General features: G+C 48.8%; 1 protein-coding gene across 2 annotated transcripts in view; it reads right to left on the bottom strand.

The window, feature by feature from the left end:
* Positions 1–23,352, bottom strand: part of LOC115537470 (fms related receptor tyrosine kinase 1) — a 28,310-nt gene extending 4,958 nt beyond the window's left edge. Inside the window, exons 1-11 of one of the 2 annotated variants that reach the window (XM_030349428.1) lie at positions 22,886–23,349; positions 20,229–20,334; positions 17,200–17,402; positions 13,791–13,912; positions 8,954–9,122; positions 7,621–7,757; positions 6,600–6,771; positions 5,400–5,517; positions 5,041–5,210; positions 4,644–4,791; positions 1,604–2,311 (exon numbers count right to left, since the gene is read on the bottom strand). In XM_030349428.1, the coding sequence (XP_030205288.1) occupies positions 2,290–2,311; positions 4,644–4,791; positions 5,041–5,210; positions 5,400–5,517; positions 6,600–6,771; positions 7,621–7,757; positions 8,954–9,122; positions 13,791–13,912; positions 17,200–17,402; positions 20,229–20,334; positions 22,886–22,949 (1,431 nt within the window). In that variant the 5' untranslated portion in view covers positions 22,950–23,349 and the 3' untranslated portion in view covers positions 1,604–2,289. Of the gene's footprint in view, positions 1–1,603; positions 2,312–4,643; positions 4,792–5,040; positions 5,211–5,399; positions 5,518–6,599; positions 6,772–7,620; positions 7,758–8,953; positions 9,123–13,790; positions 13,913–17,199; positions 17,403–20,228; positions 20,335–22,885 lie in introns of those variants that run through there. The other variant, XR_003974807.1, reaches the window with a different exon arrangement.
* Between the last annotated feature and the right edge of the window lie 2,886 nt (positions 23,353–26,238).

The following is a 26,238-nucleotide window of genomic DNA, read 5'->3' on the forward strand; positions in this document are numbered from 1 at the left end:
TACATTCCACAGATACACAGTGTGTGTGTGTGTGTGTGTGTGTGTGGGTTTAATGTGACATCAGTTGGGCCGTCTCCTACCTCCTCTTCCTGCTCTGTAGCCTTGAAATACACAACATATGTCCCTATCCAGCCTTGCCTAGCAATCCCAAAACACCCTGCCATCGCCACGGTAACCCTCACAGAAACACACGCACACACATGTAAGCGGTTTTAATGTACACAACAAAAACAAACAAATGATATAACACTTATAACACCCAATATGTCTTAGTTTCATACACGTTTTTTTGCAATTATTGTCATATTGTCGTATGTAAGTTAGTTGTATAAAATTATTAAATATTAGACTCATATATTACTCAGAACATCTGTATACAAAGGAATTAATCACATTGCAAGACCCGTAGAGAGGGACACTGATCTGCTGGTCACAAACACACACACACACACACACACACACACACACACACACACACACACACACACACACACACACACACACACACACACACACACACACACTCACACACACACACCACAAACACACACACACACACACACACACACATACGAGCGCGTGAGCACACAAACACACACACACACACACACACACACACACACACACACACACACACACCACACACACACACACAAACACACACACACACACACACACACACACACACACACACACACACACACACACACACACACACACACACACACACACACACACAACTTACACACACAACACACACACACTTATATACTATACACACACAGGCAGTTCAGAAATTGCTCTCACATAGCACAATTAACACCATAAGATAGTGACACTCTTGTTTTGTAAGAAATCATACACTTTTGATTGTTGTTGTTTTTGAGCCAGAGATAAAACACAAATAGTTGATATAACGACATGGATTGACAGGTAACAGAGGACAGACGGACGGGACGTGGGACAGGGGACACCGGGCAGGTCGTAGCACACAGACGGTAGGTACAGAGAGTCTTTGGTCCGGCTATGCCTCCTGCATAGCAGGCGCCCACGTCCGGACCTCCAGTCAGTAGAGAACTTATAGCCCCCCGTGTTTCCAACCCACACCACGTGTTTATATATTTAGTCCTCGCTCCCTTCGCCTGTCAGAGGGGCGTCCAACACCTGAACTCTCCCGCCAAAACGTCTGAACAGGGAAGTAAAGAAGCACGGCAAGTCACAGCTTCTAGTGGGTGTCAGAATCGGGACCGGGGGGGGGGGGGGGGGGGGGGGGGTGGTGATGATATGGAGGGGGGTTAGGCTTTGGTTCATGCACCCCACTGTTAAGTACCACTCTAGGACGGACGGGGGAGCAGCTCCAGAGGGACGGGCTCTCCTCTGGTTCTAAGGACGGAAAGGGAGGGCGCAGGGGGAGGGTGGACGTGGGGGAGGGAGGGCGCAGGGGGAGGGGGGGGCGTGGGGGAGGGAGGGCGCTGGGGGATGGGGGGCGTGGGGGAGGGGGGGGGCGTGGGGCGAGGGGGGTCAGCTGGGGGGGGGTTCTTTGGTGGAGAGGGGGGTCCGGTGGTGGGAAGGGGGGTCCGGTGGAGTGGAGGGGGGTCCGGTGGGGGGAGGGGGCTCCGGTGGGGGGAGGGGGGTCCGCGGGGGGAGTGGGGGGGGGGGTTGTCGTGGGTATTTGAAGGAAGTAATAAATAAATATTGCAGTGGTATTGATGGTGTGTGGGCCCCTGCCATGCCCTCGGTGGCTCTTGCCCCCCAGGGGGTCTCCACACCGTGTTCCTTGGTCTTGACTGCCCAGCAGTGGTCCAAGCGCCCCCCCCCCCCCCCCCCCCACCCGTAACCTCCCACAATGCAACAGAGTCTGAGTCCGAGGGTCTGAGCAGGACCGCAGCCCTAGGGTCCTAAGGCGGTGGGGGGGGGTCTGCACACAGGTTGATGTGGGGGGGGGGGGGGGTGCTGAGGGAGGGGATGGCGAGCTGGTGGGGTGGGGTCCTGGTGGGGGGGGTGGTGGGTAGAGGGTGGAGAAGGGCTCAAGAATAGATCAAGCCCTTGAGGAAGTGGCCTGTGGGCCCGTTTGAAGACGAAGGGACAATCACGCTGCTGGGAAGCGTCTCGCGTCGAGGGAGGAAGCCAAACAAGGGGAGGAAAAGCGCTCTGATTTTCGCACAGGAAGCCCGCCGCGCCTCCTGCCTCGCCAAGATAAGAGCGCGGCGGTTCCCAGGGCCAGGCCCGGGGGCCCTCTCTCCCTCAGCCCGGCCGGCCGTCCACCGGGGGCTCCTCCTGGGGGCCGCGTCAGGCCCGCCGCGCAGACGGGCTACGAAGAACAAGGCCGGGTGTCACTCTAGAGCTCACACACTCCTTAAGGTCACTCTGCTTAGGCTTACACTCATTAAGGGTACACACTCCTTAAGGCCACTCTGCTTAAGGTTACACTCTTTAAGGTTACACACTCCTTAAGGTAACACTCTCTTTAGGGGTATAAGAATGAAGTGGCACAACAAGCTAAGCTACATGCTAAGCTAACCTTCGTCTCTGACAGTGGACACAGGGAGAGGAGCTGCTTTTTGTCTGGGTGGACGAAACCAAAAACTGTGGTTGTAGTCTAACCATGCCTTATGGATTGCATTATACTATCATGTACGAATGTATGGAGTCTTCTCAGGAGAGAAAGTCGCATCTTTGCGAGAGAATAAAGTGATTGATGACAGTTAGAGGGAGAAACAGAGCGAGCATGAATGAGAGAGACACCTGTTAGACTAAAAGGTCTATCCTAAGGCATGACCATTTCTCATGAGAACTTTAAAAATAGCCTGTGTCTCTGCCTGGGTGTGTTGTGTCATATATTAGAAAAGGCATCAGAGTTTCCGGTGTGCAATCACAATAATAAACAGCCCCTCACTCTGTGTCCTGGGCAGGAAATTCATTAAATCATAGCGTTTGATTTGGGGACCACGGGAACTGGCCTCTATTGAAGTCTGTTTTCTTTCTGTGACCTTTCAAGTCCTAGTTTCACTGTGTAATGTGTCTGTGTATGTACCAGGCTCACGTGTCCACACACACACACACACACACACACACACACACACACACACACACACACACACACACACACACACACACACACACACACACACACACACACACACACACACACACACACACACACACACACACATGCCAGCGTGTGCACACAGGGAATAATGTGGGAGGGAAGGAGAAGAAGAATATGCAAAAGACATTAAAAAATAACACAAACACAGTGTAACAAACAGACACACACACAAAGATGCACACACACTCAGCGACAAGCAGCAATTTGAACCAGGAGCACACATGAAAGGCCCCCCGAGGCATCTGTTCTCTTGCACAAAGGAAACCCTGTCTGAAGACCTGCCGCAATAGACAAAACATGTCTGAATATAACCTCACACAAACACACAGACACACTCACATACAAACACACTCACACTCACACAAACACACACATCCACACACACACACACACACACACACACACACACACACACACACACACACACACACACACACACACACACACACACACACACACACACATACACACACACCCAGGCACAGGCACACTGACACACTATTTTGAAAAGGACAGGTTTGAGGCATGGTATTTGGATGATTGTGTTTTCTGGCGTATTTAGTTAGATCAGTTAACAAAAGTAATCGGATCTCCTTTCTGGATCGTATTATATTATTTCATCACATTTTGTCATTTAATATTAATAATAGAAAGAAATGATAGTTGGAGTTGATGAGGTGGAGGTGATGTGATGGAGGTGATGAGGTGGAGGTGATGAGGTGGAGGTGATGAGGTGGAGGTGATGAGGTGGAGGTGATGAGGTGGAGGTGATATGATGGAGGTGATGAGGTGAAGGTGATGAGGTGATGAGGTGGAGGTGATGAGGTGGAGGTGATGAGGTGGAGGTGATGAGGTGGAGGTGATGTGATGGAGGTGATGAGGTGGAGGTGATGTGATGGAGGTGATGTGATGGAGGTGATGAGGTGGAGGTGATGAGGTGGAGGTGATGTGATGGAGGTGATGAGGTGGAGGTGATGAGGTGGAGGTGATGAGGCGGAGGTGATGAGGTGATGAGGTGGAGGTGATGAGGTGATGAGGTGGAGGTGATGAGGTGGAGGTGATGAGGTGGAGGTGATGAGGTGGAGGTGATGTGATGGAGGTGATGAGGTGGAGGTGATGTGATGGAGGTGATGTGATGGAGGTGATGAGGTGGAGGTGATGAGGTGGAGGTGATATGATGGAGGTGATGAGGTGGAGGTGATGAGGTGGAGGTGATGAGGTGGAGGTGATGAGGTGGAGGTGATGAGGTGGAGGTGATGAGGTGATGTGACGGAGGTGATGAGGTGGAGGTGATGAGGTGGAGGTGATGAGGTGGAGGTGATGAGGTGGAGGTGATGAGGTGATGTGACGGAGGTGATGAGGTGGAGGTGATGAGGTGGAGGTGATGAGGTGGAGGTGATGAGGCGATGAGGTGGAGTTGATGTGATGGAGGTGATGAGGTGGAGGTGATGGAGGATATGTGATGGAGGTGATGAGGTGGAGGTGATGGAGGATATGTGGTGGAGGTGATCAAACAGATGGAGGGTCCACTTACAGGCCGTCCGCAGGGCAGGGGTGCCACTGCCACTGGACGTGGGGCGAGGGGACTCCCTTGGACGTACAGTGCAGGGCTTGTCTGCTCCCGCGCGGGACGGGGGCGGGGTCCAGTGATGTCACCGCCTTCTCTGCTATCTGAGGCCTCACTACACCACACACACACACACACACACACACACACACACACACACACACACACACACACACACACACACACACACACACACACACACACACACACACACACACACACACACACACACACACACGCACGCACGCACACACACACAGACCCACAAATATAAGAAGGTTGCACTGTCCCAGGTGCGTATAACCCATGAAATAATAGGCGTGGTAATGATCTCAGTAGTGAGTTCCTGGGCCGCAGTTCCTACCGTTCACCACTAGTGTGAGTGTGAGGTTCCGGAACAGGCCGTGCTCCTGGTTCCCCACCAGAAGGGTGTATTCCCCAGCATCCTCCTCTGCCACGTCCCGGATCACCAGGGAACTCTGGTTGACACGGTAACGGGAGCAGCGCTCGGCCGCGACCATCCCGTCCTTCAACCTGTCCACGGAGAACAACGTTTTTTATCGGATGGTTCCTGAACCGACCCACGGCTCATCACGCTGGGGGTCCATCAATCATTGGTTTCTTTGGTTGGACTAAGCTGGAGGGTCTTGTGATTGATTTGTTGGATCAGCTCAGACCTGAGTCCTAGTGCCCCCCAGGAGTGGGGCAGAGGGGAGGACTTACCATATGAACTGAGGGGGGGGAAAGGCTCGGAGTTTGGGGGTGAGGCGATAGGACTTCTGCCCGACGTTGGCCTGCAGGACCGAGCCATTCCTGGCCTTCAGGCGGATGAACGGTCGATCTAGAAGGGTGCACATCCAAAAAAACGATTTGATTGTATGCATAAATCTGTGTTAGTCTGGTTTGTTCTTGGTGTATTTATCTGAGGAGGACGGATGGTACTCCTCAGCTAGCTGAAGCTATGCAGTACAGACCAGCCTGTGACCGCACCCACAAAACTGTTCGGACTCGACCCCACGTGTGATGGGGGTCATGTCTGTTAGGACTCGACCCCACGGTGTGATGGGGGTCATGTCTGTTAGGACTCGACCCCACGGTGTGATGGGGGTCATGTCTGTTAGGACTCGACCCCACGTGTGATGGGGGTCATGGCCCCCACTAACGACATAAGAAACTGAAGGTTTTCATTAATCCTGCCAACATGTAAGAAGCCCTTCCTTCTTAACAACGTGTTCCACACTGGAACAACACAGGGCTGGTTGAGTCAGGCCACCAGACTGCTGCTCATATCATTATCATTCTGACTTAGAAGCATAGATGTACGCAGAGCATAACTGGTTAATTTAGATTTAAATCAAACTTGATGATTGATGATGGCGGAGAGCAACTATCTCTGTACATTCTCTGAATTTGTCCCTAGTTTGAATAGTGTGAATATTTACTCTGACTTGACCTTCTGGCTGGGATTATTAGTGTTACTGGGAACCTCCACCTAGTCATCAGACCCAGAATGCATCCTGTTCTCCTGGAGGCTTATAGGAATAAAACAATACCGGGACAAGCCGGAGTGGTTTACCCCCATAAAACCACAGCTTCAAACAAGGATTAAATATGATTTCATCCATAACATTGTGTTTTTTTTATTGACTCCGTCAGTTTAAAAATATATATATATATTTTGCGGTCCTATGAGCATATCTTTTTGCATTGTCAAATTAACACCTAGTTGATAGTTGTTTGTTGTTTTTAATGCAATGATTTGGACGTCAGAGGTAAAAGGCAGAGGTGTCCTGTTCCTAAAAATAATGCTATTAATCAAGCATTTACCAATGCTGTATACGGAGAGAATACCATGGCTCTACACACAGAGATACACCCACCCCACCCCAGTGTGTGTGCTGGTGTGTCTGCTCCAGCACCCACCGTAGACCATGAGGCTGACGGTGGGCCGCTTAGCCTTGGTGCCGCTGCTGACCCTGCAGGTGTAGCGCCCCCGGTCGGACCTCTTCAGCCGCGGCAGGGTCAGCAGACTGTAGAACAGCACGTAGTCCTGGTACTTCACGATGCGCTTCCTGATGGAGCTGCTGCTGTTGTTCTGGGAGGAGGAGGGAGAGGAGGGGGGGGGGATGAATGAAGGAGCTAGCTAGAGACATGTCTTCAGCTCCCAATATCTAGAGAGGACTTCAGATAACTTCAGCGTAATCTCAAACGGTGAATGCATCAGAGCCTCTTCCATCAAAGGTTTTCCAAAGCCCTAGAAGTAGTGGTAGTGGTAGTAGTACCGGTAGTAGTAGTAGTAGTAGTGGTAGTGGTAGCTTTAGTTGTGGTAGTAGTAGTGGTAGTAGTAGTGGTAGTAGTAGTAGTGGTGGTAGTAGTAGTAGTAGTGGTGGTAGTGGTAGTAGTACCGGTAGTAGTAGTAGTATTAGTGGTAGCTTTAGTTGTGGTAGTAGTAGTGGTAGTAGTAGTAGTGGTGGTAGTAGTAGTAGTAGTGGTGGTAGTGGTATTTGTGGTTGTAAAAATAGTAGTAGTAGTAGTAGCAGTAGTACTAGTAGTAGCAGTAGTAGTAGTAGTGGTGGTAGTAGTAGTAATAGTAGTAGTAGTGGTGATAGTAGTAGTAGTAATAGTGATGGTAGTAGTGGTAGTAGCAGTAGTAGTAGTTGTGGTAGTAGTAGTGGTGGTAGTAGTAGTAGTAGTAGTAATAGTAGTAGTAGTGGTGATAATAGTAGTAGTGGTAGAAGTGGTAGTAGTAGTAATGGTGGTGGTAGTAGTAGTAGTAGTAGTAGTAGTGGTAGTAGTAGTAGTAGTAGTGGTGGTATTAGTAGTAGTAGTGGTGGTAGTAGTAGTGTTGATTGTAGTAGTAGTGGTAGTATTGGTACTGGTAGTAGTAGAGGTAGCGGTGGTAGTAGTGTAGAAGTAGTAGTGTAGTAGTGGATTTAGTGCCCACCATGCCCGGGTACTCCCAGGTGATGTTGACCCTGGTGTTGAGCTCTCCGATGGCGGTGCAGTTCAGGACGAAGCGCTCTCCCTTCAGGGCCTTCACAGGGCCGCTGGTGTTCAGGTAGGCCTCCTTGATGTTGGACACTGGACAGGCGGGGGAACCAGGGAGAGGGAGGGAAAGGGTTAGTGCTTGACTTCCTTAAAGGGCCTTGGTGGAGAGTATTGGAGAGGTGTTTGGGGAAATCCCCCAACAGTTGACGTTTGAGGAGTTAAAATGTGTCTTTGAAGAGCCAGTGAGCTCACTGATTCAGAAGGAGTTTAACACATTGCTCACAATGTGTTTTCAGTCACCAAATTGTGAGTGAAAAGAGTTTCAAGAAAGAGAGGGGCGTGTTATCCCCATGGTTATGACCCACGACAACTTTCTGATACCTTTTCCTTATTGATTGTTGTTTAACTTTTATGAGCATTATAATAGGCAAAGTTATATATGAAATGTGCCACACACCGTAGCGTTATACTGTAGGTGTCCGGGAAGCCTAAAGCTCACTCGGACGAGGCCATTAAACACACTGCTGCTCAGACGGAGCTCCACACATCCACACACACCGCCCAGACAGAGCTCCACACACACCGCCCAGACAGAGCTCCACACACACCGCCCAGACAGAGCTCCACACACACCGCCCAACCAGAGCTCCACACATCCACAAACACACCGCCCAGACTGACACACACTGTGCCCCTTGGTTGTGACGTCAGACTACCTCTGTAGAGGTCTGACGTCACGAAGGGACCGCCACCTGCCTTCAGCAGAGGGAAACGTTCACATAGTGTTTTTGGGAGAATGGCGAACCCCGTTTATCCACAAATTTGGGACTTATTCCAGTAACAGTGATAACATTCTAGAGATGACTATGTTAAACAAAAAAACTTGATTTTGGGTTGTTTAACATAACGAAAAAGTATTTAACAAATCAGACCATACAAGATTTCCCTGATACAAAATAAACCCATAAAGGCAAGAGGAAAATACTTTTTATGCTTAATGGCACTTACTGTACGTTGTAGGTTGTACGTCCTGGCACTTAAAAATAGCATTGCGTAGCTTCTTATCCTAGCAATCTTTGCTGTATACGGGGAATGGGTCAACCTAGCGATTGTAAATGCTTGCACTTGTTTCTATGAACATCCTTACTGTACCGACAGCGACATATTGTTGTTTCTCCTTCTTCTGACAAAGGTACTTACTGTAAGTCGCTTTGGATAAAAGCGTCTAAATGTAAGAGTCAATGATTTGATGTAGGTGGATCCTAAAGCCCTGGGTGTGAGGGGCTCACCTGGTCTGTAGATAAAGTATCGGTAGGATAAGTGGGCCACGCCTTCCACCAGGGCCTGGCAGTAGAAGAGGCCGATGTAGTAGTAGTTGGGCCGGCGGATGGTGAACCCCCGCCGGCTGTTCCACAGGATGTTGGTCTGGTCGGGCCTCACCTGCTTCTTCTCACCGTACTGCAGGGAGGTCACAAACATCAAGGACACCTATCAGTGGGTTCACCCTCACCAAATCTATGGACCATTGGTGGTCCGGGTCAGATACACCAGAAAAACAATGAAGGAGTGAGGAAAATAGTGACATTATGATAGATTAAGTCACCTTCATCTGTTACGTCCTCAAAGTACCCACGCACACACACACACACACACGCACACACGCACACACGCACACACGCACACACGCACACACACACACACACACACACAGACAAAAACCTTCTCTCAATCCTGGTTCTAGCAGAAGACAATGTTTCTCCTGGTTTTGGCCTGAGAAGATTACAACAGCTCAGTCAAAATCTGTTCTGTCATCCCGGGATTCACAGTCAGCTGGAAAGAGCTTCCAATGTTTTGAAAGTTAAGTTTTGGTATGCGGTACAAAACGGGCAAAATTGGAAAATATATTAGCGGCAGAAAACAAAAGAAATCTTGTGGTTCAGAGACAAAAGAAAAGACAAACTGTGTCCAGGAATTTAAGCTGATGACACATTTTAGCTGAAAACAAAAAACAACTTTAGTGTACAGATCAGAAAAAATGAAATGCACCATAATCTGGAGGTGGAAACACAGGCTGCATGAAGTACAGATTCAAATACAGATTCATCAGTTTCCCACTGTTTCCCATCTGACCGGGATGCTATTGCAGGTTAGCTCAACCTGCATTAGCATTAGCAGGGCTGTGAGTGAGAGCATTGGCAGGCTGGGAGTGAGATCATTGTCAGCAATTGTAAATGAGCTGCTTCATAAGCGCCTCACTACCTTGAAATGGAGGCTTGTGTAACCTTGTTGTTTTTCAAGAGGCTGATTCAAGGAAATGTTTACTGGAGTTTCTCTGACACAGTGGAGGTCCCCACCCTCTCTCTAGGGAACAGGTGGACCCCTCCACCCCTGTATGCACACGCACACACACACACACACACACACACACACACACACACACACAGACACACACAGACACACACACAGACACACACACACACACACACACACACACACACACACCCACACACACACACACACACACACACACACACACACACACACACACACACACACACACACACACACACACACACACCGACACACACACACACACACACACACACACACACACACACACACACACACACACACACACACACACACACACACACACACACACACACACACACACACACACACACACACACACACACACACACACATTCTCTCCAGGCTCCAGTGTGAACCGGCTGACAGCGTCCCTCCCAGAGCAAGGCTGTGAGGTGACCCTTCTAGACGCCACTAGGCTCCTCCCCCTTCCTGTCCAGGGCCTGTACAGTAGATGTACTTTCCCCGCCCCCACTGACACACACACACCCTCCTCAGCACCCCTGGGTGCACCCTCCTGGTTCTAAGCGGGAGCCAGTGCCTGGTCCGGCCTGAGAGGATGACCTCAGCCAGTCTGTGATGTCAGCCTCCACTGCTGCTGTTTGAAGAGCAAAGTGTGGCGTAAGGGAGAGGGTAGAGAGTAGGTGCGACTCCCAAGATGTAAACATACAGAAGTTAATGTTTGGCAGGGTTTAGGGTCTGGGCAGCTAGGATGCCAGGAAGCGGATTAATGGTCTCTCCAACAAGGAAGCACCTCCCTTGTTGACCCATGCATTGGTCAAGAAGGTAAGTGGGGGAGTCAGGAGTATTTATACAGTCATTATACATCACAATTCGAGTCAGAGAGAGCTTCGATTGCCCAAAAGGAACGGCCCCAAAGCCTCGAACAACCTCACATGCAAGGCAAGGACCAACCTATGGTGGGAATAAAAAGAACAAGGAGATCACCTCCTCCAAGATAGCAAGGAGAGGAGGAGAGGGAGGAGGAGAAGGAGGAGGAGAGGGAGGAGGAGGAGAGGGAGGAGGAGGAGAAGGAGGAGGAGAGAGAGGCTGAAGGAGAGGGAGGAGGAGGAGAGGGAGGAGGAGGGGGAGGAGGAGGAGAGGGAGGAGGAGGAGAGGGAGGAGGAGGGGGAGGAGGAGGAGAGGGAGGAGGTGAGGGAGGAGGAGGGGGAGGAGGAGGAGAGGGAGGAGGAGAGGGAGGAGGAGAGAGAGGCTGAAGGAGAGGGAGGGGGAGGAGAGGGAGGAGGAGAGGGAGGAGGAGGGGGAGGAGGAGAGGGAGGAGGAGAGGGAGGAGGAGGGGGAGGAGGAGGAGGAGAGAGAGGCTGAAGGAGGGGGAGGATGAGAGGGTGGCGGAGGAGAGGGAGGAGAAGAAGAGGGAGGAGAAGAAGAGGGAGGAGAAGAAGAGGGAGAAGGTGGAGAAAGGAAGGAGGAGGCGAGGGAGGTGGAGGAGAGGGAGGCGGAGGAGGGTTGAGAGGACGAGGTGGAGGAGGGAACCACAAGAGTAGTCAGGATATGAGAAACACAACCCCTTCCTATCTCCTGGCATCCTGTTAGCACAGGATAGAGACACTTTGACTGGATCCCCCAGGTCACCACCATCACCACAGCCCCTCCCTCCCTGTGTCTCCCTCCCTCTCTCCCCCGAGCGCCGTGTCACTTCCACGGCCGCCCGGCACTCTGGGTATTGTTTCCAAGTGTGAAGGGGTCAGATGGAAGGAAGATCCAGGCGCAAGTGCAAAATCCTTCCAGGAAAGCAACCCTTCCCGGCGTGTGTGACAGGCGGGGGGGGGGGGGGGGGGACGACGACGACGACCCAGGCCGAGGAGAGGAGGAGGAGGGCTGCTGATGGGGAGGAGGAGGAGGACGAGGTATTTTTAGAACTCTTGGCTCTCTGCGTGGGTGTGCTCCAAACAGCGGCCGGAGCCAGGGAGTTCTCACTGTGGCGCATGGGGACGTGTGTGTCAAGTGTGTGCGTGCGTGTGTGTTGGTCAATGCCACTGCATGTACTGCATCCAAAACAAAGGTCTGTGCAGCCGCCCCCCCCCCCCCCCCCCCTGCGTGCGAGGGCCGAGGGCCCTTAGCGTGCGACCACCAGAGCTTCGGCAGGTCATGGCCGCGGGGGCCGTCCCCCAGCTCCGCCTACTCCTGCGTGGGATCCTGACAGCCCCAGTGGGGGGGGGGGGCTAGCACACGGCCTGTATTCTTAATGAATGGAGCAGACCTCTAGCCAAACAGCATGGGGTTGGCTCTCAATCAGGTGCTGGCGTCTGGAGACAATAATGCATCCTTCATGTATATAATACAATTTAAGGAACATCTTTTTGGCCAGATACTTCCTATATTGGGCATGGGCCGGCTGAATATATTGTTTATATCTATCCAGACAGAACACACAGTGATATTTAAGGTTGGTGCTATCATGAAGGATCTTTCGCTCGGAGTGAAGCGCTTCTATCTGCCCAGCGGGGCTGGATGGCGGTTCTGCAGACCTTGCATTGGCGGGCATTTCACTCGGCGTCCCTCCTATCTGCCCCGGAGGTCCGCTGGTCTTTGTCCTACGAGTCGTCTCTCCCCCTGGGGAGGTTTGGTACGCAGTAGCTATGCTGGTCGGGGCCTGCCAACAAAAGGCAGCGTGAGGAGCAGAGGCCGCGTGCCGGTGTGTTTGAAGTGGGCTGGCAGGGCCAACAGTAGCTGCCCTTGCGAGGCCCGGTCATTGTGCTGACGCCACCTCGGGCAAGTCCAGCAGAATATAAAAGCAGCTGTTGAAGGCATCAGAGGGAACCTGGCATGCCCTGGTCCTGAGGGCTGTGTGTGTGTGCATGAGCAAACGCACATTGTGCGTGTGACAATGTGTGTTTGTGTATGTGTGTGTGTGTGTGTGTGTGAATATGCGTGTGTGTGGGTGTGTGTGTGGGTATGTGTGACAATGTGTGTGTGTGTGTGTGTGTGTGCGTGTTTGCTTGTGTGTCTGTGTGCGTTTATATGTGTTTGTGTGTGTGTGTGTGTGTGTGTGTGTGTGTGTGTGTGTGTGTGTGAGTGTGTGTGTGTGTGTGTGTGTGTGTGTGTGGGTGTGTGTGTGTGTGTGTGTGTGTGTGGGTGTGTGTGTGTGTGTTCTGGCTCCGGGGGCAGAACCGGTGCCAACCGGACATCGAGGCGCCGCTCGTTTGGGGAAAGACGAGTGGTAAAAACAACAACGAATAAGAACATCTTTGACATACGGCCGGTTCAGTTCTGGTAAGGACGTCAACAACACACACACACAGACACACACACACACACACACACACATGCACACACACACACACACACACACACACACACACACACACACACACAAACACACACACACACACACACACACACACACACACACACACACAGACAAACACACACAGATTCACATGCAGACCACTCCACTTGATCGCCCAGCAGCCCTCTCACTCAACACAGGAGCACAAACACTTAAACGCACACATCCGCACACACTTTCACACGTATCCGCACAACATGCCCCAAGCAGCAGAGATAAGAGCCCCCTCAATGAGGGCCCAGAGTGGGGGGGCTGCTGGCTGGCCCCTGATGGAGGAGCCAGCGGCTTGCAGGGAGCCTTCAGACGGAGTGAGGAGGAAATAAGAACACACACAGAGGAGGGAGTGGAGAGGGTGAGGGACCCCCAGGAACAGGAAGTCAAGGGGGATGGCTTCCTGCGCTACTGCGGCGGTGGGATCTGTGGCGGGGCTCGGAGCGGTGGCTTACCTTGGCTAAAGACACGGTGACGTTGGGGTGGGTGACACGACAGGGGATGAGCAGGGGCCGGCCCACCGTCATGAAGAGCACGTCCGGGCCGCCCAGGCCTTTTACAAATGGCTGCCGGCTATCTGAAACCAGAGCACGGCGGTCAGGCACCAACAAGGACCCACAGCCACGACATGAACACACAATGAGGACGAGCGGTGGTCCGAGGGGGGGGGGGTTGAGGTTCACAGAGCAGCTCTGCACTCTGGTGTTGGTTTCAACTTGGTCACCTGGCACTTGTGTGGTCACGCACAATTATGCTTTGATTGTATCTCACACACACACACACACACACACACACACACACACACACACACACACACACACACACACACACACACACACACACACACACACACACACACACACACACACACACACACACACACACACACACACACACACACTACCGCTGTCCATCTCACTCTCACACAGATACACACACAAGCATTATTGTGGACTATAAAGGAGTGTAAACCTCCAGCAGGTCTTTGGGAGGCAGTCCTGAGGACCCCGAGGGGAGAGTGAGTGCTGCGTTGCTGTGCTTGCGGAGGCCTAACACCAGCCCTCTCTCTAGGCCCGTGCTGCCCTCTGAGCTGTCAGCCCTGCGGGCCACAGGGCCGCGTGGCTCTCTCTCTCTTTTGTGTTGTTCAAGGAAAGCTCAATCTCTGAACATTCAAACAAAAGTACCCCAAGGACCAGTGGACAACGGCTTCCTCCCCTCGCTTTGATTCCTCATGGAAGACTGGGGGGGGGGGGGGGGGGGTTGCAGGCCTGCAGTTTAATGGACACGCTGACCCGAGCGATTTATCTCTCCCCGGGGCCCTGTTGACCAAACAGTAGCCTGCACTGTGATCCTGGCCGCCAGGGCCGGCCCCCGGGCAGGAGCAGGGGCCCGGTCCAGACCAGAACCGACCAGACAGGAGGAGACACCGACAGCACAGCACATAACAACACACACCACCACACTACACCACCACACACTACCACAGCACACCACAACAAACCACCACACACAACAAGACACACCACCACACTACACCACCACACACTACCACAGCACACCAAACAAACCACCACACACTACCACAGCACACCACAACAAACCACCACACACTACCACAGCACACCACAACAAACCACCACACACAACAACACACACCACCACAATACACCACCACACACTACTACAGCACACCACCACACACCACCACACCAACGCACTACCACGGCACACCACAACAAACCACCACACACTACTACAGCACACTGCCTCACATCAACACACACCCCCACAGCACACCACACCACCACACCGGCACACACCACCCCCACACCACCACCACACACCACCACAGCACACCACCACAGCACACCACACCACCACCCCCCCAGCTCTGCCTCGCCTGCCGGCCAGACAACCAGCCTCCAAAGCATCCTCCCTATTCCAGCTCTACACACACACACACGCACACACACACACACACACACACACACACACACACACACACACACACACACACACACACACACACACACACACACACACACACACACACACACACACACACACATGCACACACACACATACCACACACACACACACACACACACAAATGCACACAAACAAACACACATGCATGCACATACTTGCACAAACACTTAAACCCTCACCTTTTAGAGAGGCAACCTTGACCCCCCCCCCACCACCCACCCCAACTCCACCCATTATTCCCTTCTTTGGGGGCCCCCACCACCACCACCACCGGCCCACCAGCTCCCTGCACCCCCTCCCCCAGGACAGGATGCTGGAGGCAGCGCTGGGGGGAGCAGATAAGCCCCGTGCCCTGGGAAACAGGCCGGCCCGGGACCTCAGGCTTTCAGCAGGGGCTATTCCTGGCCAGGAGGAGCCCGCTCACCAGTACAGCGGAGAACACAGCTTTAAATATAGAATCAAGGGGAGGGCTGGGCCCAGAAAAGACTTTGAGGGAGATGGAGGGGGGGGGGGGGGGTCGGAGGTGTGGCAGGTGAAACTGTGCCAGAGACATCTAAAAGGATGTGCTGTGGAGACAAACAGCCTAAAGATATGATTGGTTGCCTGGCATTGGTCTGTATTTAGCGCCCACGACATCCTGTTGGAGCCAGGGGATGTAAACAATGAGGGGAGAGACAGAGAGAGGGGGTGGGGGGGGGGATGTACATTTCAATATTTTCAATTCAATATGTGTTTTATATTCCAAGTAGAATTGTACATGTAAAAGTGACTGCAAGGGAAAAAGAGAAAGAAGGGAGGAAATTGGAAAGAATGTGGTCTCATTCCCATCCAACACCATGAGGTATCATCCTCATCCACCATCATGTGGTCTCATCCACCATCATGAGGTCTCATCCACCATCATGTGGTCTCATCCACCATCATGTGGTCTCATCCACCATCATGTGGTCTCATCCACCATCATGAGGTCTCATCCACCATCATGAGGTCTCATCCTCATCCACCATCATGAGGTCTCATCCACCATCATGAGGTCTCATTCTCATCCACCATCATCATGAGGTCTCATCCACCATCATGAGGTCTCATCCACCATCATGAGGTCTCATCCTCATCCACCATCATGAGGTCTCATCCACCATCATGAGGTCTCATACTCATCCACCATCATGAGGTCTCATCCTCATCCACCATCATGAGGTCTCATCCTCATCCTCCATCATGAGGTCTCATCCACCATCATGAGGTCTCATCCTCATCCACCATAATTTGTTCTCATCCACCATCATGAGGTCTCATCCCCATCCAGAATTACATTTGCATTTAGGGGGTTTTGCTGACGCTTTTATCCAAAGCGACTTCCAACCATTTATATAGATATTCACACGCTGACAGAGTCAACCACGCAGGGCGACAGCCAGCTCGCCAGCAGCAGTCAGGGGCAGGCGTCTGGCTCAGGGACACCTCAACACTCAGCTAGGAGGAGCCGGGGATGGAACTAGCATCCTTCTGGTTACCAGTCAACCCGCTCTACCTCCTGAGCTACTGCCACACCATATGGTCTCATCTCCATCCACCATCATGTGGTCTCATCAACCATCATGTTGTCTCATCAACCATCATGTTGTCTCATCCCAATCCACCATCATTAATGGGTCATGACCATATGATGCAGTCACATCACCACTTCACCATGTCAACACAACATCCCTTCCTCATTTCATGACACCTTAACTTGTTGCAACATCACGTCACGACATTAAACATCACAACATCACAAACTGAATGACCACGGCGTTGCACACTGTGACACGGCGACACGGTGACGTGGTGACACCACGCCGCCGTGCCGTGGCCGCGGCGGGAGGCCCTCACCTGTGACGTAGACGTAGATGGTGCTGTGGCGGCGGGTGCGGTTGCGGTAGCGGCAGCGGTAGGCGCCGGTGTCCTGCAGCAGGGCGGGGCTCAGCGTCAGGCGGCTGCAGTGGTGCTGGCCCGTCCGCCCGCAGCGCGACGCCTCCAGCCGCACGCGCCCCTGCGCCCCCTCGGGGAGGAGCCACGCCAGCTCCCCGCGGCCCCTGGGACACAGGGTCATCAGGTCATCAGAGCACCGTGATGGAGGTTGTTCCAGGTGCATGATATAATAACATTATGCCTATGATGTTACAATGTATAACATTTTGGTTCACCTATTACTTAATGAAGCAAGCGTAATCATTTTCTCCATATGTTCCATATGCTCCATATGCATAATCGTTTTCTACTTATAAGCCGTTTTCACACAAGTCCTCTGCATTTTTGTTGCATTTGTGTATCAGGGGATTCGACCCTGAGGGTGATTCACTCTTGATGCTTTATATGAGGACATCGATGTCGTTAAGACATCAGTAGAATCAAGAGGGAGTTTAGGGGGGTGGGCTGGCCAGGGGCAGGATATGTAGGGTCTAAGTTCGCAAGAGGCGGGATAAGTGCGGCCTTTGTCACTATATCTTGTTTTGGTTTGACCACAGACAAAATGGAGTCAGAACGGGCAGAACTCTCGCGATCATCTTAAATGTTGCTAAAATGATGCATCATGTTCCGTTGCTTCCACAAAATCTGATGCATCGAGCGATGAAAGATTGGGGCATGAGTTAGAGATAAATAGAAGAAATGACGAAGAAGAAAGCCGTTGCAAAATGACTGCATTACAGGAGAAAAGGAGTGTATTTTTTCACATATAACAAACACTGGGACCAATGTATTTGATTTGTATTTAACTGAGATAACAGGGAGTGGAAGGACGGGACCCTATAATGTTCAGCTAACTGTCAATTATAATAATATAAAAACCTTTTATATAGACGCATGCAGCTGTGAATTTATGTATTGTAATTTATTGTATGATGTGTACTTTTAGGGTTATGATAAGATCTATCTTTTAGTGTTCACTACGAATGACTCTTAAAAGCAGTGCCAACATTTTAATATTTTTTAACCATTCAGTAAATAAAGGAACCAGGCTGATTATCATTTAGGGGGCCACTCTCTCACATGCAGAAGCGTCATCAACACGCCCAATGAAGTGTTGTGAGAAATACAGACTTTCTATTCCTCATTCACATATAAGGTAATTAACATTTACTTCGGAGAAAATACTTCCTCAAGGGTAGTATTATTCAGGAGATTTTCCGAGAAAAAATGTCAGGATATGTTGTTTCCACATACAACAGTCACGCATAGCCACACACAAAACATTACAAAAATGAAACAACTAAAAAATACCAGAAGACATTTCGGGAGGCTCAAGGAGGAGAGAACATTTTCGTTGAAGCAACAAAGTGTAAAGACATTTCGGGAGACTCAAGGAGGGTAGAAATATTATATTATATTAACAAAGTGTAGTCTCTAGGACTCTATAGACATAATTCACCATACTGTGTTATTGACATGTTTTCGCTCTGTGTTATAGGGACGCTGTCTCTTTAAGATCATGCGACTTGTGTGTTGATATGTGTTGATACAACGTTAGAATTTAGAGGTTTCTAAATTAATATCTATCAAATAAACAACCTGACAACCAACCTGCGTTGGCGACGTAAGAAATTGTCCCTTCACTTCTTTTACCGCAATTTCTACAGTCTATCAACAACGTCTTACCTGGGAGAGTTTGTCGACGGCGGGACCGTTAAAACAGTCAGAATGGGGAAGGGGGGATATCAATATCGCAAGACAGTGTGGGATGCTCAAGGGGGTGGGTAACATTTAAAAAAAAATGGTAAAGAGTTAAAAAAAAGTTTTGCAAAAAAGTGTAGTCATAACATCTATAGACATAACATCTCAGCTGTGTGTGTGTGTGTGTCTGTGTGTGTGTGTGTGTGTGTGTGTGTGTGTGTGTGTGTGTGTGTGTGTGTGTGTGTGTGTGTGTGTGTGTGTGTGTGTGTTTGTGAGCTGCGGGCTGCTTGGCACATGCGCATTTGACCAAGTGTGGAAGAGTAACTTGTCCGACAGGCCTGTTATTATATAGTAGTAAGATGTAATTACAAACTTACAATAAATAAATAAACAAATCTTTGTTTCGCCATGTATCGCATGAGAAACGCTATAATGCCTCCCGACAATGACAAATCGTTTCAGGATTAATAGCTAGACAATGACCAAAAAACATTACTACCAACATCATACCTAGCATCCCAATGCCCAATGTTCTCAGAGGTCAGGGGTCAATGGGATGTGAACGCAGGGAGGTGGATGTTTGGTGGTTTGTTTGGAGATATTTGGGCAGATTCACAGCGTAAGCATCGAGTCTTTTGTAGCGTTACGTGTAGGCTTACAGGCTTGTAATAGCTTTACATCTTTATCTTGTACCTCACCCAAGTGGGTGCTACATACTGGTGGTGGTTTGTGAGGTCCCCCCTTCACTGTAAAAGCGTCTTTGAGTGTCTAGAAAAGCGCTATATAAATTCAATCCATTATTATTATTATTATTATTGTTGTTTATTTTTAATCAAACTATGTCCATCTATTTGGAAATGACATGTATTCAGATATCTCTATTCAGTTCTAAGCGGTTTTATTATTTCATAACCAAAATGTCAACTCATAGTACAGTAAATTGTCTGTTGATAAAATGTCCCTGCTTGCCCATATTTGAGCAGATGGATACTATTTATTTGTCTGTTTATAACAGTTTTTCCAATATACCGTGTGAACCTGGAATTATGTTGTGTCATCTTGCAGGGAAGTGTGCATGTGTCTGTGTGTGTGTGTTTGTGTGTGTTTGTGTTATGTGTGTTCATGTGTGGGTGAGGGGGGGGGGGGGGGGGGGGGGGAAACAAGCTTGCGTACATAGGTATGTTTGCATCTATGTTCAATCAATCACTCAGTGAATCAATCCAGACAATCATTATTGTCATCCATCTCACCTGCAGTTCAGCCGCAGCGTGTGATTGGCTGGCAGGATCAGCTGACCGTCTTTGACGTCCAGTACGGGAACGCTGAACTTCCCCTTCGGCCCTTTATCTGCAGGAGCTACAGAGGGGAACACGGGATGGAGCGGAGTGAGAGGAGTGTCAGGGGCACGACGCCGGTTTGAACGTGTAGCGTTCCCTTTCATTGATTGAACCAAGTTCTCTATTCTGTCAATTTCACTAGAACAGAGCAGGCATGGTGGAAAACCCCGCCCAAAATACATTCACAAGTACTTCCTCTCATGGCGTGACAAATGACAAAGGGCAGATGACTCCTCTGAGTCATCAAAGAACAGAACAGAACGAGGCTCCCAGCGCCGTGCGGGGCCAGGGCGGGGGCCGCTGGGACCTGTATGTCTGTAACGAGCTCCCCCCCCCCACATGGGTGTCCAGGACACACCAGGGCCGCAGTGCAGATCACCAGGGGTGGGGCCCCTTACTGGCCCTCTGGAAGGTACATGGACGGACGAGGGCCCACTTGACCACTTGTGTGTGGAAATGCGTAAGCAGGTCTGTTGTTCATCACGTAGAGCGCGGCAGCGCGGAGGGTCATGGAGGGGAGATGGGGCTGGCCCGGGACGCCCTTCCTTCCGCTCCGACTCCAGGGCAGAAGACGGCGGTGAGTCCCGGCGCTACCACAACATGATGCTCTGCGGAGTCCTGCCCTCTGCTCGGGATGGGACGCACGTGCGTGAGCCGTGGCTGGGCTGCTACCGGTGTGTGTGTGTGTACTGTCTATGTGTGTGTGTGTGCATGCACGTGCGTGAGTGTGTGTGCGTGCGTGCGTGTTTGGGGTAGCCCACGCACGACAGTGTGCTGGAGTGATACAATTGGTGTATGTGTGTGTTTGTGCATGTGTGTGTGTGTGTGTCTGGGCATGCATGTGTGTGTGTCACACAAACCCACACACACATTGAGGGATGTGCCCCACATGATTGGTTCCATTTTTCCTTGCTTTCTGTTTGATGCAGTTCTCAGATATCGTAGAAATATTTTTGACCAAGCTGGACATGTCGAATGTTGTTTATGCATCTTTTTATTATTGAGGTTTAATGTGCCTAGCATTGCATTATTTAAAAGCTTGCTGCGGCATTATAAAACAGCATATAACTTATTATATTATTTAATATTATATATTTGGATAAGTTTAATATTTTAGCTATTTTTAAATTACCGAACAAAGATTGGCGATCGCCTTTAAATTAGTTATTACAATAGGTGATTAATTTGCAAAGACAGCCATATTTGAACAAAGATGAAAACCTATCGGATTATTTCCATTAATTTCTATTTGAATTGATTTCGAGTGGCTTTACTTAATATTTCTTAAAAAAAAACATTTTAATGCAATATTGCAGTTCGACTGTAATTTAGTTCAAAAGAGAAACTCAGACCTGACATTCTGACCATTCAACTTATTTCAACATGTAGCCTTAGCCTATAAGACTGAAATCATCAGACAACCATTAATATGGTAACGAATGACCCCAAATGCGATTTACAGCAACATATCAAACGAATAGTAGCCTATGCATCAAATAATAATTTCAATGACAATTTAGAGAGAGGGACATTTTTTCTTTCTACATTCATAAATGTGTTAAAATCTCTTCGGATTCATTCATTTATTTGTAGCCTATTCAATAAAACAGAGCAAACCAATAGGCCTCCTTAACCCAAACTTTCACCCCGCCTTAAGTGTATGGTTACTTTTATGAGAATAATGCTTTATGATTAAAAACGAATGGGACATCAATATTTAAATAACCCACTGTTTGTCTTTTGCAGAGATAACAAAAAGCGACATTGCAATCAATGTAACACACTAAAAAAAACTGAATTTCCCGCGTCTCCACCGGGACGCGGTTTCAGCCATCAGCCCGATTAACCTCGGTTCCTGTTCTGGACTTAGTCATGACCTCCTCTATCATTTTTATTAGAAAACGACATCGCAGAAACCCAACTCCAGGAAACAAGGGCTTATAGGTGACCATCAGACCAGGGCCAAGTGCAGACACCCCGCTCTGCCAGAACTGGGGCCGCGGGGGTCCCTCCCAGGGGCCGCGTTATCAAAACAGGGGCCCCGCAGGATGGAGCTTATCGGCCGGACAACACTCGCTTATAATAGAAGTCTACAACATGAGAGTGTGCCACAAGACCACACACTCACATTTCAAACGGGTTTCTAGCAGCCAACAAGAAACTAAATCAGTCCCATCAGCAACACTGTTCAAAACTTTATGGGATTTAAAGGCCGAAGCAATATGTAGGCCTATGATTAAAGCCTAATTAGCTAAATCAAGGCTTTTGAACATTTAAAAAATGAATTTAACCGACTAATCGAACAAGAACCAGTCGTCAGAAATTGTCTCGCGAAATGGATTGTTAATTTTAATTGATGTCACGTTCTATAGGCTATACATTTTTTAATGAGAGCCAATACAATATTTTCGTTCATCAAAATTAGTCCACAAATATAGGAAGATATAGTTCTATACTGATACAAATATTAAACCATTTTAAGTGACCCAACATTTGGCCTATCTCGGGCCCGCATAATATTGATCATCTCCGTGATCGATGAGACCATTAATCAAATGAATGAAACTCACCTTTTCCAAACACCCCGTGGGACCATCCGAATAGTAGGCCTGTACATAGAAACATTAGATTCATGTTGGGGGAGTCCCGGAGTCCGCAGAAAGGTAAATCAAAGTGTGATGGGAGCAGTTCTCCTTGAGGCCTGGGGATATGTTGTATGCTATCTCTTCAGGCTTCAGCAGGGATACCCAGTGGTGGACAGACTGGGTGGTTTCCTGAAAACAGCTACGATCACACAACGGGAAGCTTTCTTAAGTCCAGCGTAACTTTTTGCCAGCCCACTGGATAGCGGCCCAGCTTTATAAGAGTTCCCAGCCCCCGGATAACGGACATCCTGACGACACACCCACTGTGCGTATAGCGACGTTCCCACTGCTGGAGGTGGGAACGATCATTCAACGGAGGAAAAGATAAACGTGGGCTACTAATGGTCAGAATCTCCCAAAAATATATAACCATGACAATGCCAAAATATGTCCTCGATGGTCAACAGATTTACGCAGGGCCAGTGACGCATGTGGACCGGCACGTAGACGCAGAGGTGGAGACGTCGTGGCGCTTGACATTAACCCCCATCACATGGCCATTGCATCATTTTAGCCTTTATAAAATGCCTTGGTGTTATAATCTATTCGTTGCAGAGCATTTCAATGGATCGTAAAAGTTGTCTTAAAGGAACAATAGGCTACTGTCAAAACGTTATTGTATGACTGAATAAAGGTACTCAACGAGCTGATTTATTGAACGAAGAGGAGGACTCTCTGAGCAGTCAGTGCGGACCAAACTGGACAACATCAGGCGTTAGAGGAACCGTGAGGTGTCCCGTGGGCCTACAGTGCACTCTTCAGCCATACTGGTTCATATGCTGGTGTCAGTTCCGTTAAAAAACAACATAACAATTATTTGTATTGCAGAAATTAACATTAGTTGAATGAATAAATGACCATCTTGTGTGGTGTCATTATACTCTTAATGTCTGAGTTTGAGCAGGACAGAGAAAGTAAACGGGAGAGGCGAGAGAGAATCAGGAAGAAAAACACACACACATTTGCTCCGTTTTTCGGAAACGGATACATGGGAGAGTGGGATGAAATAATTATTAATCATGTTGTCCTATAGGCAAGGAAAAATAAGACAAAATAATGTAGAGTAAAATACAAATGTCAACCTTTATTTCAGGATGTCCCCTGTGTCAATCAAACGATAACAATGCATATATGACAATAAATACGACTTCTCAAAAAAAAAGTGGTGTGGCTCAACTTGCCCCAGCGGGGTAAATTAAGCTATCTGGCGGTAGATTGACCAATTTCCTTCAAGTTGAATGCATTTTCCTTTCCCAAATACGCTTATATTTTCTTGAGGTAACTTTAAACAATATAAACTTGTCAAATTTCAGTATTTTGCCACTGCTCTGAATGTATTTTCACACTTGACATCAGTGGCTCTCTCCATCTCCTTTCTCTCTTTCGTGGCATGATAGCTTTTCTACAATGTTTAAAATGTGAAAAAACAAATCAGTTGTGAAATACTACATTGAAATACCACTTCATACTCTGGACGCAGCGGTGTCAAACTCATTTTCACCCCGGGAAACATCAGCATTGTTGCCCGCGTTCACACCAAACTACCCACATAATGTAGCTATAAACATATTTTTAAAAAACTGTCTGCATTTTGATCATTATTTATATAAGTGTACAAACTATTGTACACATAGGCCTACATTTAAAAATAGATACAGGGTTTTTCCTTTACTTTTAATGAATAGAACAATTTCTTCCCAAAGCTCAAAAAATTGTTTGAGGATCGCATTCCTGCCACTTTACTTCTGTAGGGAGGGTACGGTACGGCATATCGCCTATCCATGCTCCGATTTTTTGCAGGCCTCGTTAATCATACTTAGCTCGGTGTCAAAAGGCAAAAATTAATTGTATTCCTTTATCACTGCCTCGTAGCACAGAAGGCATACAATTTTTTTCTCCTTGAAGCACAAAAATGTATTCGCTTATTTCATCAAATTGGCTTCCCTCTCCGTACATTTTTCTCTTGGGCATTTTGGGACTATTTAGATTAAGATTTAAGGCATTTAGTAAACTGTTCTTGATAAACGCCTATTTGGAACCGCTGCAACCATCGATAGATTGCTGTAGCCTAATATCGTGGGTTTCATTGTGGGAGATGCATTTAAAAAAAAATATATATATTTAGGCCTACGTTTTTTGAAGAAATGCATTTGAAGCATAGTTTATTATTTTCTAATTTTCATTCAACTTGAAGCTGTAAAAGCTGTTTCAGTCCTTCGAGCCACCTCTGAATGATCATTCAATTTCTTTAATGCCCTCGTACTTTGAGCAGTGAAGGCATCACTATTAAGTCACTTGTAGGGTGCTATGATTCATAAGAAGTGCGTTAAAAAGGTAAATGATCATAGTTATATTGCTAATCGCATCATGATGAATTCATCACTTGCATTAAGGGTAATTATTATATACATCGTGCAGGCAACAAACAGGTAAATGAAGACCTGATCAACAGATAAATAAAGCATTTTATATATTTTTTATATCAAAGTACCGTTAAATCAAATACAAAACATTGTTTCATCATCTCCTATAAGGGCATTCTTCTCAACAAATCCAGACTATACCAGATAAGGCCTAAAACTGCAAAACATTGGTGACATAAAAACACACACAAATACAGTGGACAGACTTCAACACACAGATTTCAACATACACACACATATATAGGTCAGACTTGTGTAACGAGTCAACACACAAACATACACGGTGGACAGACCTGTGTAAAGAGTCAACACACACACACACACACAAGGTGGAAAGGCTTGCGTAAGGAGTCAATACACATACACACACACTAACACACACACATGCACAGTGGACAGACTTGTGGAAGACGTCAACACACACACACACACACACACACACACACACACACACACACACACACACACACACACACACACACACACACACACACACACACACACACACAGTGGACAGACTTGTATAGTGAGTCAACACACACACACACACACACACACACACACACACACACACACACACACACACACACACACACACACACACACACACACACACACACACACACACACACACACACACAGTGGACAGTGGACAGACTTGTGTAAGGAGTCAACACACACAGAGTAGACACATGGGGAGGAGGCTGCCAACAGCAGGCGGGGCAGAAGTGAACTCACTCCATTTGCAGTGTACAGTTGAACTAATGCATGACAGGTTGTGAGGGAGACCATGCCTGGAGGACACGTTGTGGGGCAGGCTGTAGAGGATCTACAGTCAGAAGCAGCTGGTCTTAC

Source organism: Gadus morhua, chromosome 23 (assembly GCF_902167405.1).
Source record: "Gadus morhua chromosome 23, gadMor3.0, whole genome shotgun sequence".
Taxonomy (NCBI): domain Eukaryota; kingdom Metazoa; phylum Chordata; class Actinopteri; order Gadiformes; family Gadidae; genus Gadus; species Gadus morhua.